The sequence below is a fragment of the Lethenteron reissneri genome, chromosome 22 (assembly GCF_015708825.2).
Source record: "Lethenteron reissneri isolate LAM-NWPU_2019-01 chromosome 22, ASM1570882v1, whole genome shotgun sequence".
In the NCBI taxonomy this organism is placed as follows: domain Eukaryota; kingdom Metazoa; phylum Chordata; class Hyperoartia; order Petromyzontiformes; family Petromyzontidae; genus Lethenteron; species Lethenteron reissneri.
Genome location: NC_083800.1, coordinates 5,319,225 through 5,335,052, shown reverse-complemented (window position 1 = coordinate 5,335,052; position 15,828 = coordinate 5,319,225). Strand labels below are relative to the sequence as shown.

The 15,828-nt window shown below is 41.6% G+C and overlaps 1 protein-coding gene across 2 annotated transcripts in view; it reads right to left on the bottom strand.

Annotated features, from left to right (window-relative positions):
* LOC133345552 (disintegrin and metalloproteinase domain-containing protein 12-like) overlaps positions 1–15,828 on the bottom strand; it is a 158,691-nt gene that overhangs the window by 34,731 nt on the left and 108,132 nt on the right. For both annotated transcript variants that reach the window (XM_061556434.1, XM_061556433.1), the window contains exons 12-13: positions 4,181–4,358; positions 3,774–3,863 (exon numbers count right to left, since the gene is read on the bottom strand). In XM_061556434.1, coding sequence (XP_061412418.1) covers positions 3,774–3,863; positions 4,181–4,358 — 268 coding nt within the window. The remainder of the gene's footprint in view (positions 1–3,773; positions 3,864–4,180; positions 4,359–15,828) is intronic.

Genomic DNA, 15,828 nt, shown 5'->3' with positions numbered 1-15,828 from the left:
TTTGGTCTCTTTTCGATTAAAAGATCCAAGAATGGTAGCTTGCCATCCTCTTCACCTCCATGGTGAATTTGATGGCTGGGTGTATGGAATTGATGTGGTTGAGGAATTGGTTCAGAGCTGGTCGGCCATGTGGCCAGATGACAAACGTGTCATCTACGTACCTCTTCCACAAGGACGGACGTAGAGTGGATGCCTAGAAGGCGTCTGTCTCTTCATGACAAGATGGGAAAATAGAGACTCAGAAGTGCGGTGGCATTGCAGGTCACATGGCAGGCAGCGACAGTCGGAATGATATAGTGGGTCAGGTTACCCATGCAGGCTCATTAGACAACTGGGACCCCTAAATGGGGAGGGAAATGTGGGAGGAAGGTGGGGGGAGGGGGGGATAACTAGCATTGACCCGTGTTGCTGTATGTTCTTGAAAAAGAAAAGGATATTTTAAAAATGGGGTAATATCAGAACCCATTTCTTGTTTCTCGCTGGTGTCAGTCATTCTAGATTTGAAGCTTTCGTGACTGAAAGGATTCATACTCTTTGGTTTTTTCGGTAGTGTCATGTAGGTAAAAAATAAAATAATTTAGTTGTTTTCATTTATTTTATTTTATACCTACGTGACTTTACCGAAAATACCAAAGAGTATGGTGTCAGTCATTTATTAGCAAGCCACTGGCAGCGATGCTCTTTGAGATCTAAATTGAAAACTCACTTCTTTAGAACTAATTTTTGTGCTCGTTTAGTTTGTTTTCCTTCCCCCTGCACCTCCGATGAATACTGCTGGCTACGTATGGCACGTAAGAAGTTCAACATACGTACATGCGTCTCTGTTTCGTGACCCCTGCAGTGGTCTCGGTTGGTCAGTCACTGAGGAAATGGCCGTGGGGTGGTCACACGTGAGTGGTTCTCCATCCCCCGGACACCCTCCCCATGTGATGTCATTAAATTGATGTCATTAAATAGAACTCACAAAGAGCAACAAACATAACCGTCGTATGACCCTTTTCTCACTTAAGGCGATCGAATGCAGTCTAGAATAATGATTCTTGAAGCAGGGGCAGATGCGGTAGAGGTAATGAGGTACATAAGAAAGCGCCACGGGCAGAGTTTATTGGAAAAAAGATTTTGCGTTTTGTAACGATGCAAAACTGAAGTGTGGGTGATGGTAAGCTTTAATGCTTGAATAGGAATTGGAAAGTGTTGTATATTTATTTTTTAAAATACACACAAAATACCCTACGAATATGTTATTTATAACTTTTCCAGAAAACACTAAAATGAAACCACCTACAATACTAATGAATAATATATTCCAAGACAAAATGGACACATTCATCATTGCAAATTGAATGGAGGTATAAAATGTCGCAATAAATAATTGCTGTTCTTTTGAATCTCACAACCAAAAAAGGTTCATGGTGTAATTATCCAAGTTTCAGATATGCGCGTTAAAAGCAGAGTAATCACGATTGAAAAATTGTTATACAATGCAAAGATCATACTGTATTCATTAATTACTTTTCTGTCATTTGTGTTTCGTACTTAAAACGTTGGTATTTAGTTTTATGACCAAAACTTAAAGAGACAAAAAAATGATTAAGAGTTGGTTAAAAAGACATGAATACAACTAAGTTAATTTCAAACCAAAATACCCGGAGCCAATCTGCACGCACGAGGCAGCAATGCTCAAAAGCTTCGCACAGATAGATTCAATAATCTATTGCTGTGCACTGACATTTTCTTGGTCAAGCGTTTCAACAAACACGTGCACTTTAGCCAGCAGAATTAAGTTGTTAAAAATGAACGTGTCAAACCAACAATACTTGTGACAATAAACACACATATACATGTACACCTTTTGGCACAGTTATCATGTGTCATTACGTTTTGTGTCCAAAATGTTTGAAACTGGAGTTAAGGTGGGGGAGGGGGGGTGCAGGAACATGCAACACCTTGCACCCAAAATCAGCAGGATGTACAGGCATGGTGTGCATGCATAATGTGTTGATTAGCCTATGAATAAGCCAACAACTAATACATTTTTATATTCCACCAAGGCCCTTAAGATGTTCTGATTTCCAACTGCTCAGCACTCTCAGGTCTCTAGGTTGCGCTCTTTTTGGCGATCGGGCTTTTGTTAGCTTGGCACCCAAACTATTGGGACGCCTTGTCACTTAAAATCAGGCATTCGGAGTCGGTAGATAGATTCAAGTCTGCTTTGAAAAACCCATCTCTTAATAAAGTGGCCTTCCCTCTTTAGTTTGGTCGGTTGCCCTGGCTCTGTTTTTATTTCCTGCTTTTCACGCATTGGGCATTGGGATCATAGGATGGAATGCGCAATTATAGATTTGAATTAATATTAATAACCCAACCGGTAAAGCAACACCCGCCACTCACAGGTGGTCCCCCCCCCCCTGTCCAGGTACTAACCAGGATCCATCCTTCTTAGCCTTCTAAGATTTCATGAGAGGTGGGCCGTCTAGGTTAATTCGGTTTTTCGGAGTGATTTGATGTCTATTTGATGTTGCTAGGCATTACACGCATGGACTATTCTTTGTTGTAAGATGGCGTGCGTGCGGACTACGACTACAATGGGGGAGGATATCTGTGAACATGTTTGAGGAGGAGGAAACATGCCGCTGCACACCGCCCATTCGGATTGTTAAACATGAAAGGTATGGGCAGTCTTATGGCTGGATTACCAAGTAAGTGAGCAATGAGCAGACATGATACGAATGACTTGTGAAAACCAACAGGATAGGCGGTCTGATTCACAGTGCTGTAACCCATAGTTACCTACGACGTAGGGAATGCATTGCCACCAAATTGAATGCACAATTTGAACATTATTCAAATGTGTTTTCCCCGTTACGGATGCCTGACTTCCAGGAGCATTGTATGAGACTGTGTATGCAGCAAAAAGTGAGCTCTTGATCAGCAAGTGCACGAGACTAGGACATGCAACACAGCAGAAGGTGTATGTAAGCACAAGTGCCATAAGCACAGTCCTGATATAACCAACACCTGCTTAGATTACATTGATTTAGGCTGGAGGAATCTGATGAGCTATGAAGCTTTGTTTCCATGGAGACCAGCAAGTAATAAAAGCACACCTTGCCACAAAGGCATGTGCATATATATACAAGCCCCGACCGTAGTACATACAAAAAAAAATTGCCTGCACATTTATGTGAAACAATCACAGCGAAAGTTTAAGTTATTATTCGTAACTTTTCATCCCAAATGTATAAAATACATTGTGAATGTGGCATGCGCAATATCGAACACTGGAATGGACCATGAATAAATAACCAAATAAATAAATACACGTAGTCCCTAAATAGGTCACATTCGTTTGGCGGTATTGGTTTGAAGAATTCTAAATTTCTTATACAGCACGTGCTTAGTTATTTATTCATCATTCCTGTAGCTCTCAATGCTTTCTCCCACCTTATTAAGTGTGTGTCCGCATGACGGCTGCAACCCAAAGAAATTGATCTCCCAATATAGCTTTAACAAACTGTCGGAGCAAGTGCTTTTAGTGAGCACCTATGAAGGCCTGTATGGCACACAAGGGGGTGGGTGACCAGCACCACACCTGGCCGCCTTTGTCTCCCGAGTGGTGAAATTTACACACCGCACCACGTACTCATTTGTGTCCGAGTCGACCTACGGGAGGCCCAGGACCGATAGGAACCCGGCTCGCCAGGTTCGTAGCGCAGCACACTAACCACTACAGTACCGCTGCTACACACACACGCACTCGCAGACCCACTCACCTGGCAATCTTGACAGCACATTCCGTGTGCACATTCAGCGCCGGCCCTCAGGGTGCAGTTATTAGCATTGCAACAGGGATTATCACACTCCTGCAGGACGAAGATGCACCCAGGTCAAGGATCAAAGCCACGGCAATTTTGGTTTTTAACCTCAAGACTCCATGACAATTTATCACCCTCAATCAGTGCATTTACATACAGTTTTTCACTCACAACATCCATTTTTTTGTTTGGTACGAAACCTAAAACCCGGATAGATAAGCTGTTTTGCAATATAAAACATTGTGGAATTGTGTATACAAATATGCACAACATCTGCATGACATGTACGTATGCATCCATTAATTGAATTGTTCTAGAAGGTTAAGTGTCCACATGAACGGCTTTGCATTGAGAAGGGTACTCACCTCAATCTCGCCACAATCACACTGTTCACCATCTTCCACGTAGCCGTTCCCGCAGCGCTTTCCTCCGTAAAGGTCCCGGACGTCCGGCATGTTGTAGAGACACATGCCGCCTCCCTTAGACAGGCTGCTGTCCAGGTCTCGGGTGCTGCAGCTGCTGAACTTGCTCGGGAATGGATGCCTTCTCGACACAAATACGACGACGACGACAACAACACACAAAGAGAGAGCGCTACAGAGACCGAAGGGGCGTACTCGAATCAAATACTGCGCACGAGCACGTTTGGTGCCTGCGCCATTCTTAAAGCGCAAAGCCACCGTAAATGCGCGCTGTCGTTTTCAAACGGACGTTGCCTGCTGAAATGTCACGGGGGGCAATTGGGCGGTGACATGGGCCAGCGCGGTAGTGCCGTCGGTCGCTCGTTGCAAAGGCTCATGGCTCGAATTCAGCGGCCGCCCTGATTATCACCGCGGGTGCAATGACCACGATAATGCTAAGGTGCCGCACGTCTGATTCACAGTGGCCATTGTATTGCTGGCATTAAGGATCCAAATGTGTTACATTTGAAAACTACCCGCAAATTACTCATTACTTGACCACACTGATCACTGGTGGGTTGGTAATGGGAGGGGCCACGGAACCAGTCCAGATATCACTGGCGACTGGTGTTATCCATGGCCGGTCATCGAACGCCGGTTCCATAATGAATGACGATATCCACCGTACCACCCTAAGAAAGCTTCACGGATTTTTAAAAACTGCTGCTCAAAGGCGACCTGCATTGGGATGTTTGGACAATTCAATTGCAAGGAGTGCGTTTGCATGTGGAAGGAAACATCGGTGCAGGGAGAAAACAACGTGAATATGGGGGGGATACCACTCGAAGGTCCACACAGGCGCGTTGTTTAGACCTCACGTTATGCTACCACGTTCTGGACATCTTGCAGCCCAGAGGGTTTAGGAGGAGCACAGATCTGGGTGATCCACCAGTTCATGCCTCTAAAATTATGGATTGAAGGTGAGCGCCGCTCATGCCCAGATTAAAAACTATTGCAGGTATGATCCTGCAATTGCCGCTCATGCCACTGCTGGCTGAAGGGCATGAATGTGAAGGAGTTTTAGAGAGTCCCGATTGGCCTACTCTTCCATGCTGGCCAGACGGAGTTCCCACACTTGACCACACCACACACACTTGATGATTGACACAATTGCACTGTACCCATTCATACTGTTCGGTGGTCAGCGGTGCATAGTGTTTAAAGAAACTCGCCCACTGTTTCAACGTCCTTGCCGGGAAAAATGAATCAGTGACCTCTGGATTGCAACCATTGTGCGAACCATTACAATACCACAGCGGCATCCCATCATGCTGCTACCACAAAGCATTGAGTGACGTCATTTATGTTAGCCTTACGCCACGGAAGCATGACTGATGTGTGATCACCATTGATACAAAGTGGATCTAATTCCATTGCAGATTTAGTTTTGCACACACATGTTATGTCTGTTGAATTTATCTCACACCATGCATAGCCAACTGTGCTAACTCAACACGGACCTACATGGGCAAAGCGAGTCAAACTAACTTTATTAAAGTGATATTTTCTCTAGCCATTGCCCGAAACGTCATCTATCATATATCTTTCCTTTTAAGGTCACAGCATTATTGACACGGGACGTACTTAATTTGGAGCTTTCGTGACTCAATGAATTACTCTTTGGTTCTTTCGGTAAAGTCACATATAAAGAAAAAATAATAAATTAAATACTAGCATACGTTGTTTCGATTGCAACACAAGCAATCATCATCAGGTATAAATGAAATAGAAACACAAATCTAGTATACTTATAAATGTAATGTAATACAACAGAGCATCGGATAACATAACAGTCAACACCCTACCTGGTTGATTACGTTCTTCCTGAGAATGCTAAATTTGAGAGAGAGATAAAACACAGAACCAGAGACATATAGACAGACATATAAGTAGAGACAGATATCACAGAGATACATAAATCTGGAACGGAACGTGTTGAATTTGTTGTTGTTGTTTGTGCTTGGTAACAACCTCCAAACCCAAGGGTGTGGGAAGGAAGTGGGCGGTGTTATTTTAAGTCGGTGAGTTTCCGTGATGATAAATGTTGCCCAGAATACTTGTTCTCAGACACGATACATGAGCCAGAGATTTTTCTGGGAAATGTAACGAAGGCATACATAGTTATGTGCAGATCAATTTAAAGCTTTCGTGACTGCAGGGATTCATCTTCTTGGTTCTTTCGGTATTATGTTTTATTTTTATCATTTTATTACTTCCCTTCTACGTGACTTTACCGAAAGAACCAAGAAGATGTGCAGATCAGTTCAGACTGGTACAGACCTGGAACAGAATTATTATCTACTCTCACGTATGTATTTACTCCAGAATGCAATGTCATTCCACATGACATCGCAATGGAAAACCCTCCTGAAAAAGAAAGGGTTAAGACTCCCATCTTTATCAGCCATGGTCAATCCACTGCTGGATGAGGGACTCCCGAAGCTGTCCCCATCCCTTACAATCCAGCGATGTGACAATCTGCCCAGCACCTGCACACAACTAATTTAATCGCTCCATCTCCTGGACATCTGTGAAAAAGAGCTTCATAGTTCATCGGATTCCTCCAGTCTAAATAACGATTTTCCCCAACTATGCTTGACCTTCGGGCATCATTCCCCCCCCCCATCAATGACGTGTCATGCCCAAAGCCCACTTACTTTTCTTAACAGTATAAATTATATCATTAACTCACGGATGTTCTCTAACGCACTTGTTCCTCTGTCCGCCCAAGGCCGTAATTATAATATATATTGGGGGGGACACATCCCCCCCAAAAAATATTCAAATATGCACAAAATGTCCCCCCCCCAATAATATTGCTATTAAAAATAGCTATGCTATGTAAATAAAAACAACAATTTGATGAACCTTGGCCACAATATCTGGACCTGTCTTCACATAAATCAATGCGTATATTTCTGTTCATATGATTGTGGTTATGGCTGTTCTTTATTAATCCCTAATCTCTGCCATTACATACAATGAAACAAGAAATGGTAAAAAAAGTTAAAACAGAGCAATGTAATACAATACACTATTGGACATTATTGCAAAAAAAAAATCAATCCCATGTGTTAGTGAATTTTTTAATATTTTAGGCAGGAAATTAGTTTCCAAATTTAGATCTTTTTCTGGGTTGGAACCCCCAGACACCCTGGAAGATTTGGTCCCCCCCCCCAATGTTGACTCCATGGCTACGGCCTTGTGTCTGCCTCTCAATGAAATTCCAAGTGGGGGTAGCTAAAGCTGCGAGGGCCATTGGCCCTAGGAGCAGTTGCCTCTCGTGCCACGAGCCCCACAAACAACAGCAGGCACACTGCACGTGATCTGTACCCAGGGGTGAATTGAATCTAGATCTAGATCACTCCCAGGGGAGGCAGGTGATGGGTGGGTGGGGGAGCAGTCCTGAAATGTCAAGCTTTTTAAATAGGGCCCTACATTAATAATAATAAAACACGCAATGTATTTCCTCCAGTAAATATCAATAAAATACCAATTTTCAGAGTCTCGGGAGTAGTGGGGGGCATTCTCCCATCGTTCCCGCCTCCCCCCCCCACCACCACCCCCACGCCCCTTTGTTCCACCACTGGCAGTACCATTGATTCAAACACAGAGAGCTTAAAACCACAGTATAATATTGTTATTTTTTTAAAGATTTATATTGCCTGGACCAGCTGGATGTGTGTGAACGGTATTTGTTTATCTTTCTATCTATCTTCTGACTTAATCTCTCAGGAAGCATAGAATAGACTATATACACCACTTTTTCTTTCTGGAGGTCATAGTGTCTGCTGGATAGGGTTACACACTGACAAAGACAGAATACACAATAAACATTCAGGACGGTGCTGAAGTGACCAAACCCACACGATGGCAGGTAATTATAAAACAAGTACGTTTCAAATCAGTTGTTAATAAGCTAAGAGTGAAATTAGTGAAATTTATATTCCTTTAAAAAAAGAGTAGAGTTGTATAACTGCAAAATGTCAGAGCAACTGCATTTACAAATTAAGCAATTTCATAACCAATTAATATGTATTAGTGTACAGGCATCACTTGGGGAATTTGATTCACTTTGTGAAAAACTGAAAATGAGTGCAGCAATTTCCAACTATTCTCCAAAATTAAACACTAATTTTAAATTAAATACTTGTTACATAATCTTTCGATATTTTGTGGCACGCTTCATTTGGAGTTGTGAGATCAGCCCACGTGCCAATGCTCGGTGGATGATTCAATTGCTGAATGACAAGACATGGTGGCAGCAACTTAGGGAGGCCTTCATCCAGCAGTGGATTGGCCATGGCTGTTGCTGATGATGATGATATGGGTTTCAGTTTACCAACCCGGTATTTTAGAGAGTTTTGTCACTGTGATGAAGTGATACAGTGATAAAAAATTCACAAGAGAGAACAAATCTCTGACCTGTCAAATGCTGCTATAATGTATTGGTGGTTCTGGGCATCATAAACGATTTTTTTTTATAATCCCACCTTCAAGAAAGTGCAACAAAATAAAACATATGAAGGGCTTTAGAGGAATGTTATAGTTTATAACTTGAACCAAAATGCAAGTAAGGAATGAAGTGATTGAATATGATACAAGCCTTGTCATTAGCATTTTACTGCAATATTCCCAAATGAAAAACATATATTTTACAAAACGGTAATTCAAACTGCTCATCGAATTCTAGAGAATTCTGCTTTCAATTGTCTGTGGGTATTTTACATTTAAATTTTACTTGGAGATTTTAGGATTCCATAGATTATAGATACGGGCAGTGTGGCTGTGTGTGGCTCGCGCATTATGCTATGAGCTTGACCTGCCAAGTTATATTTCTGGCCCTGGTTAATACCAGTGGCTAGTGGTATCTAAACCTCAACGAACGCACGGTGAACGGTGTGGTTGCGGTGAAGTATAGTTAAACAACTCCCATGTGCAAGGCCTTCATCCTTTCAAATGAGTTCAAAATTAATTAGATTTTTTATGAATCGTATATACACGGCAAAATAAAAGTGTGAAAGCATGTCCCCTTAGCTCACTACATAAAATGCCACGTCCGCAGACGACTATCAGACAACTTAAATGCCGCAGCTATAGTTGAAAATAAACAAAAAAAAGGAATGCGAATACTATCTCATCGGCTTTGCAATACTGTAGTGTGAACACAATTGGGCTGCCCATTTTTAATCAGTGCCTCGACTGCTCTCTGCACAGAACTCACAAGTCATACTTGCACAGCTCGCTCAATGTTATCAATTCCTCAGTGGCTCCTTCAGAACACGGACACATGGGCATGGATGCCCCATTAAAATTTACGGCTCCATCTAAAGGGAGAAGCGTAAAGGAGAAAATCAATTGTCTTCGAAGCAGGTAAGACCTAGAAGCCACTGAAAAGCAACCACGCTTGCTCAATTTAAGATACTCTTGGGCCATTTAGAATTACGGCTATATTCACGACATGCTTATTAAAAATTTTCAATGAGTCTAAAGCACCAAGTGTATTCATTTTGAACAAAAACTTGTAAAAATTGTGCTCATATTTAGAAGTGTAAAGTCAAAGTGATGCATTGCTCAAATGAGCAATGAAGTGATGCTCATCATTTTATTATATTTTATTTTTATTATTTTATTACTTCCCTTCTACGTGACTTTACCGAAAGAACCAAGAAGATGGTGCTCATCTCTCGTTTACAGGCCTGTGCCGCTGGTGGAAACCACATTCATCGAGCAGCTCGCGATTGCAATGGAGCGAGCCGCTCTTTCGACCGCCGAGATACCTAACCGGATACTGAAGTAGATGCTAAAATGGCATATTTTAATGTCATTATGAGATATGACAAAGTCAGGAAATGGCACTCGTGGAGATGATGGCAGATGCTCAGGTAAATAGGAACGAAACGCATACGACAAATCTTCCACTGCGGAGATGGAGCGAGCCAGTGTTCAGCATATGATTACACTGCTGGATCAAGTGAGATGGTGGCAGCTTGGGAAGGCATTCATACAGCAGTGGATTGACCAGTGCTGACGATGATGACGATGATTTGTGAGATGTGCATGGCTTTCGCAATGAGGCTTGAATGGCCAGAACTTTGCATTGCATTCCATTGTCACGTGAAAGATAAATGAAGAGTTAATATCTAGAAACAACTGATTTTCCATTCCATTTGATACACACATGTTTAACAGCAATGCAGTTGCAAAACACACAGACACCAAACAAAAAAGTACGGGAATTGGTAATATGATACAGCCATAACAATATTAAATTTCACGGTTCCGTTACTGCAGAGATCAAGAATTATCTCCTGGTTTTCAGAAAACCATATCTGATCCGGTAGTCTGGACTTAAGGTTAAGCTAGCCATGTATGGCAGATTGTGCTGCTAATATCATTAACATTTACCAGCACACACTGAATCGCACATGAATATAAACTAATTACTTTGACAAAAGGGCAGTTAGAAAAAGCAGAGCAGCTTACACCACCAGATGAAAAGATGTTTTATCAACCGTATTCTAGAGGCTGAATACCATTTTTACTACAAATCGGTTTTAAAAGTAATTTGTTCAAGACAAATTTTATTGCAGGGTATGTTCTTATTTTATAATTATTTATGCTTATGAACTGATTTCGATTTCTTTGGCAACGTGGTTGTTTTGACCACGATTTTAGTTTGGTTGTTGTTGGCCCTGCTTTCGATTTGCTTTGATTTGTATTAACTGCATCGTTGTATTTTCTTTCTACGTCACTGCTCAATCTTTCTTTGATCCAGGCCACTATTGCAAACGAGACGACCCTCTAGTCCTTCCCAGTTACACAAAATACACTTGAAACCCAAAATCCATTTTCAAGCACACGTTTATAGCCGTCAATGATAATGATCACGTTGTTTTGTAACAATCGACTGATAAGGAACACAATGTCCTGATGTATGGAACAATAACATAATTATTATTTGCTGGGCATACATACAACATACATGCTCTATTTATACAATGACCGCTTTTAAAAATGATTCCCATTCACGAGTTCACATCACGGACAGTGCCGACCCAGCACCCCATCCCTCTCGGGCCAATAAAGTGAGTACCATCTTGAGGGCACCTTTGGTGGGGTGTCAAGATCGATAGCTCCATGGGAAACTGTTCCAAGCCACAGAACTACAGTGTATGATTGCCACCACCGGCTCAAGACGGTTATAAGTTAATTGACTAAAACCACAATTCTTTGTTGGGTTTTTTCAAGTTTTGATCTTGTAAAGACTCCATGTGTGGTGCAATGGCGCAGTGGTTAGCGTGCCGCACTACGAACCCGGAACATAATGCATTGCATTTCATGGATACACAAATCCAATTTTGAGGAAATGAGATAAGCATTTTTTTTCCTTCTAGATATGATAAGACAACATTATTGGTATAGTGTATTTCATACTGCCCATGGAACAGTAAACACTCATTTACATTTTTTGAGTAACAGACATCTCATTCAGTTACACTTATTTTACAGCGGTTTGAGAATCAGACATAAAGGCATGAGAGTTCCATCATGCATCACAAAACCAGAACAATCATGCATACACAACGCTTGCCAACGTGCATTTGACTTTGCACAAAAAGCAGTTCTAAAGAAATTCGTTTTAAATCTAGATGATTTAAAAGTGCGAAGCTCCAGTTGCTTCCTAATACCGGAACAGCGTTCCAGACGGCCGCACAAGCGCATCTGAAAGCGCGCGATGCAGTCGTCGCCTTTATCATACCCCACGTTAACCGCAGACAGACACGTGGACACAAAGACGAACAGACGAACAGAGCCGATGCATTATCACTTTCAGTCGCGGTTTGGAAAGTGTTAAAAGCCATCGTCATGCTTAACAGCAGCAACCACATTAATAACAATCGTAGATGCCACGTCAGCAGCAGCAGCAGAAAAAAAAGACACGTAGCATTAAAAACATTGCTATGATTTTCAGCCCAATAAAGTATCCATCAGAACTCAAAGCAAGAATAAAAGATTAAGGAGCATCGTGTTCTCGAGAGAAAAACAAACAAACATTCAATGTGATGCCATGCGGATACGAAACAGGAGAATTGTTTTACTGTATACCATACATCGTTTCCCTTAGTGTAAAAAAAACCCAAAACCAAAACAAAGGACGAGAACTCTTGACAACATTTACAACACCAGTTCAAAACGAATTGCCTAGCAACACCGACGTCCGTGTTGCAGGCATATGGATCCAATTAAATTTCCTGAGCAGTGGAGCGCCTCGGAGGACAGAGTTCACAATTCGAAGGGAATCGCTTTGACATGACACACAGTTTCAATTATTTGTTTTCCGCTTGTGCTGTTAATTTGCCTATGCAAACACGACTACATGTGTATCGTCAATCTAACCAGGCTCACTGTGAACTGGACCTAAGTAAAACAAAATAGTCGAGGCAGTACTTTGTAGGTATGCGTGGGCCAATAGAAAAGTAATGCGAAGCCAATAGTCATATGTTGAACGTTTCTGTCATTTAAGAACATGCAGTGATATGAAAATGTTTTTGAAAGTGCTACGCCAGTTGTTTTGATACACTATGACCATGCCTTAATATTCCGTGCAAGTTATAGCAAAGAATGGCCGATGCCCCAGAGCTTCACATCATAAAATTTTAATATTAAAGCTCTAAATACAGTCATACATTTTACTTGCCACGTTGGGTTTAACTATAGAAAATGAGAAAACATCCCATTGAGATATATCTATGATTAACTGTGCCGCATCAGCAGAAATTTCAAAGAGAGAAAAAACGTCTCAAGAATTAAAATATGTGCCGAACAAAAGGCAATATAATGTCCATGTTTCAGTTTTCCTTCACTGACATTTCAGTGTATATTGAATGTGTTTATTTGGTCTGGTTGGATAATCACATAGATTTCGATTTAAAGCTTTCGTGACTGCAGGGATTCATCTTCTTGGTTCTTTCGGTAAAGTCACGTAGAAGGGAAGTAATAAAATAATAAAAATAAAACATAATAAAATATTATTTTATTATGTTTTATTTTTATTTTATAATAATTTATAATAAAAATAAAACATAATATTATTTTATTATGTTTATTTTTATTATTTTATTACTTCCCTTCTACGTGACTTTACCGAAAGAACCAAGAAAAAAAGAATCACATAGATGTGTAAATAGTGAATGTGCACTTTAGGCCAAACAAATATTAAATATACTCTGATCTGTGCATGATTGTCTGAACATAATCATGCTTCCACCTGCCTTAAATAATCCAAAAAATATAAAAGTCTGTGTTGCGTTGAACAGGACTCCATCATTTGTATTGAGTGCGCCTGCTGAGAACATCTGGAAATCCCACAGCATTTGTTCGAAAAGACTGAGTCTGCTGATGAGATGCAGAGTGTTGAAGACCAGTCAAGGATGTGATTGCGTCAACAAATGTTGCCGGATAATATTGGTCTGGAAAGCCATTATGCCGCAGGACTAAAACATATCTTTTACGTGGAGCCACAGAACGTAGTTCTGTTCATGTATCTCAGAGTGCATTCCTTCCAGTATGCGAGGAATCAACCACACCCAGCCACGCCACGCTCCAATTATATAAATTCACAGTAATCATGCATCGTTGGGCCAGTCGGCATCGCGCATCCCTCGACTACTTCCTGTCCGCATCCTGAAAACCTTTACCATCCTTCCCCTTTACTAACTTCACCCCTCACTTTCCCTATCATCACCCTTCCTTGCCATCCCTACCCCTCTCCAACACTCGAACGCCATCCCTTTTCCCCATCAGCCGATACTCATGTACCATTTTATAATTCTTGTAAAGCACTTTGACGAAAGCGCTATATAGAATTCAAGATAAGTTAAGATGTGGTTGGAACCGTTGGACCAACATTGGCACAACATTGGTCCAATGTTGCACGCGTACTGGGGCAATGACAATTCAGTGCAGTAATTCAATTCAAGAGTCAGTGATTCGGTCCTGAGGTGTGGACTCGAGTCATGTGACTTGGACTCGAGTCAGACTCGAGTCATGAATTTGATGACTTCAGACTCGACTTGGACTTGCATAACAATGACTTTGTCCCACCTCTGAGATGTGGACTCGAGTCATGTGACTTGGACTCGAGTCAGACTCGAGTCATGAATTTGATGACTTCAGACTCGACTTGGACTTGCATAACAATGACTTTGTCCCACCTCTGAGGTGTGGACTCGAGTCATGTGACTTGGACTCGAGTCAGACTCGAGTCATGAATTTGATGACTTCAGACTCGACTTGGACTTGCATAACAATGACTTTGTCCCACCTCTGATTCGGTCTTGTTTTCACCTCATTTAAACTCGTTGTCTCTACATTAGCTGTAATTGTCATGTAATATGCCGAGCATGTAAATAGTCAAGTCATAGGGGCGGTGCGCTAATTTCCTATTTACAGCCTTGAGCAACTGGTGTAGATTCTGCATTCCCATAGTGAGGACTCATATATCCATATGACAACCATTGTTGACTTCAACTTTATCCATAGGACAAAGTGGAAGCGATACCTCAATCAGGGATTGAACTCGCAACCTTCCAACTGCGAGCCACTTCTCTATACCGCTGAGCCAGCCACCTGGTCGGTTTGTAAATAACGGGACTCTTCCAGGCACAATTCACTTGGCGAGCAGATGTGCAGTGCTTAGCACAGTGTGCTGGGAAAATATGAACAGCTGGGACATTTCTTGAAAATAAATCACAGTTACAATGGGCTGTGAACTTGTTGACCTGAGCTCAATTCCCAGGCATTAGCAAGTGACACCTGGACCATTTCTGGGTTCCCTGTCTTCAACAACCAGCACTGAGCAATACGGTGACGTGAAGCAATTCCCATGAGCAGCAATCTGGGGGGAACCGTCGTACAGAAGTGTGTTGACAAACTATGGCAAATTATCGTCATTAATTATCATATCCTCAACATGAGCTTTTAAATAGGTGAATTAAAGCATCGTTACTCATTTGTCAGTGAGAGTCAACTATTCGGCTACTGAAGTTTGATCATAGCGGGCATTCAGCAGGAAAGTAAACTCCAATGCTGCTTAACAATGATTTTATTTATTAATCCTGGGAAATGCATTCGTTAGACCACAAGTACCGACTCTACAACCACAATATAAAATGTAACCACAGGTCATTGCTAAGAAAGAATGTATTTATCTAGCCTTGGAACGACCGTCACATGATATTTACAATCTGAGAGTAAATAAGCCTCTGGCGTTCATTGTCCCTTCAAATGCACAACACTCAATGAAGCTGCGCTTGTCAGAAGATAGGCAACACAATCCCAGTTCCCCTATGCAGGAACACACTTCAAACCCAGTGCTCACACCACCCCTGAAGTCTGTCTCGCTGCCAGATGTAGCATGGCTCAAACTGTGTGCTATGAAATGTTCTCAAATGCCTGCTACTGTATTCTTGCACACACAGACACATCTTCAAAGACACAATAACAACATTATAGCCAGCTGATGTTTGGAGAAATTTCAGTGTGGACCA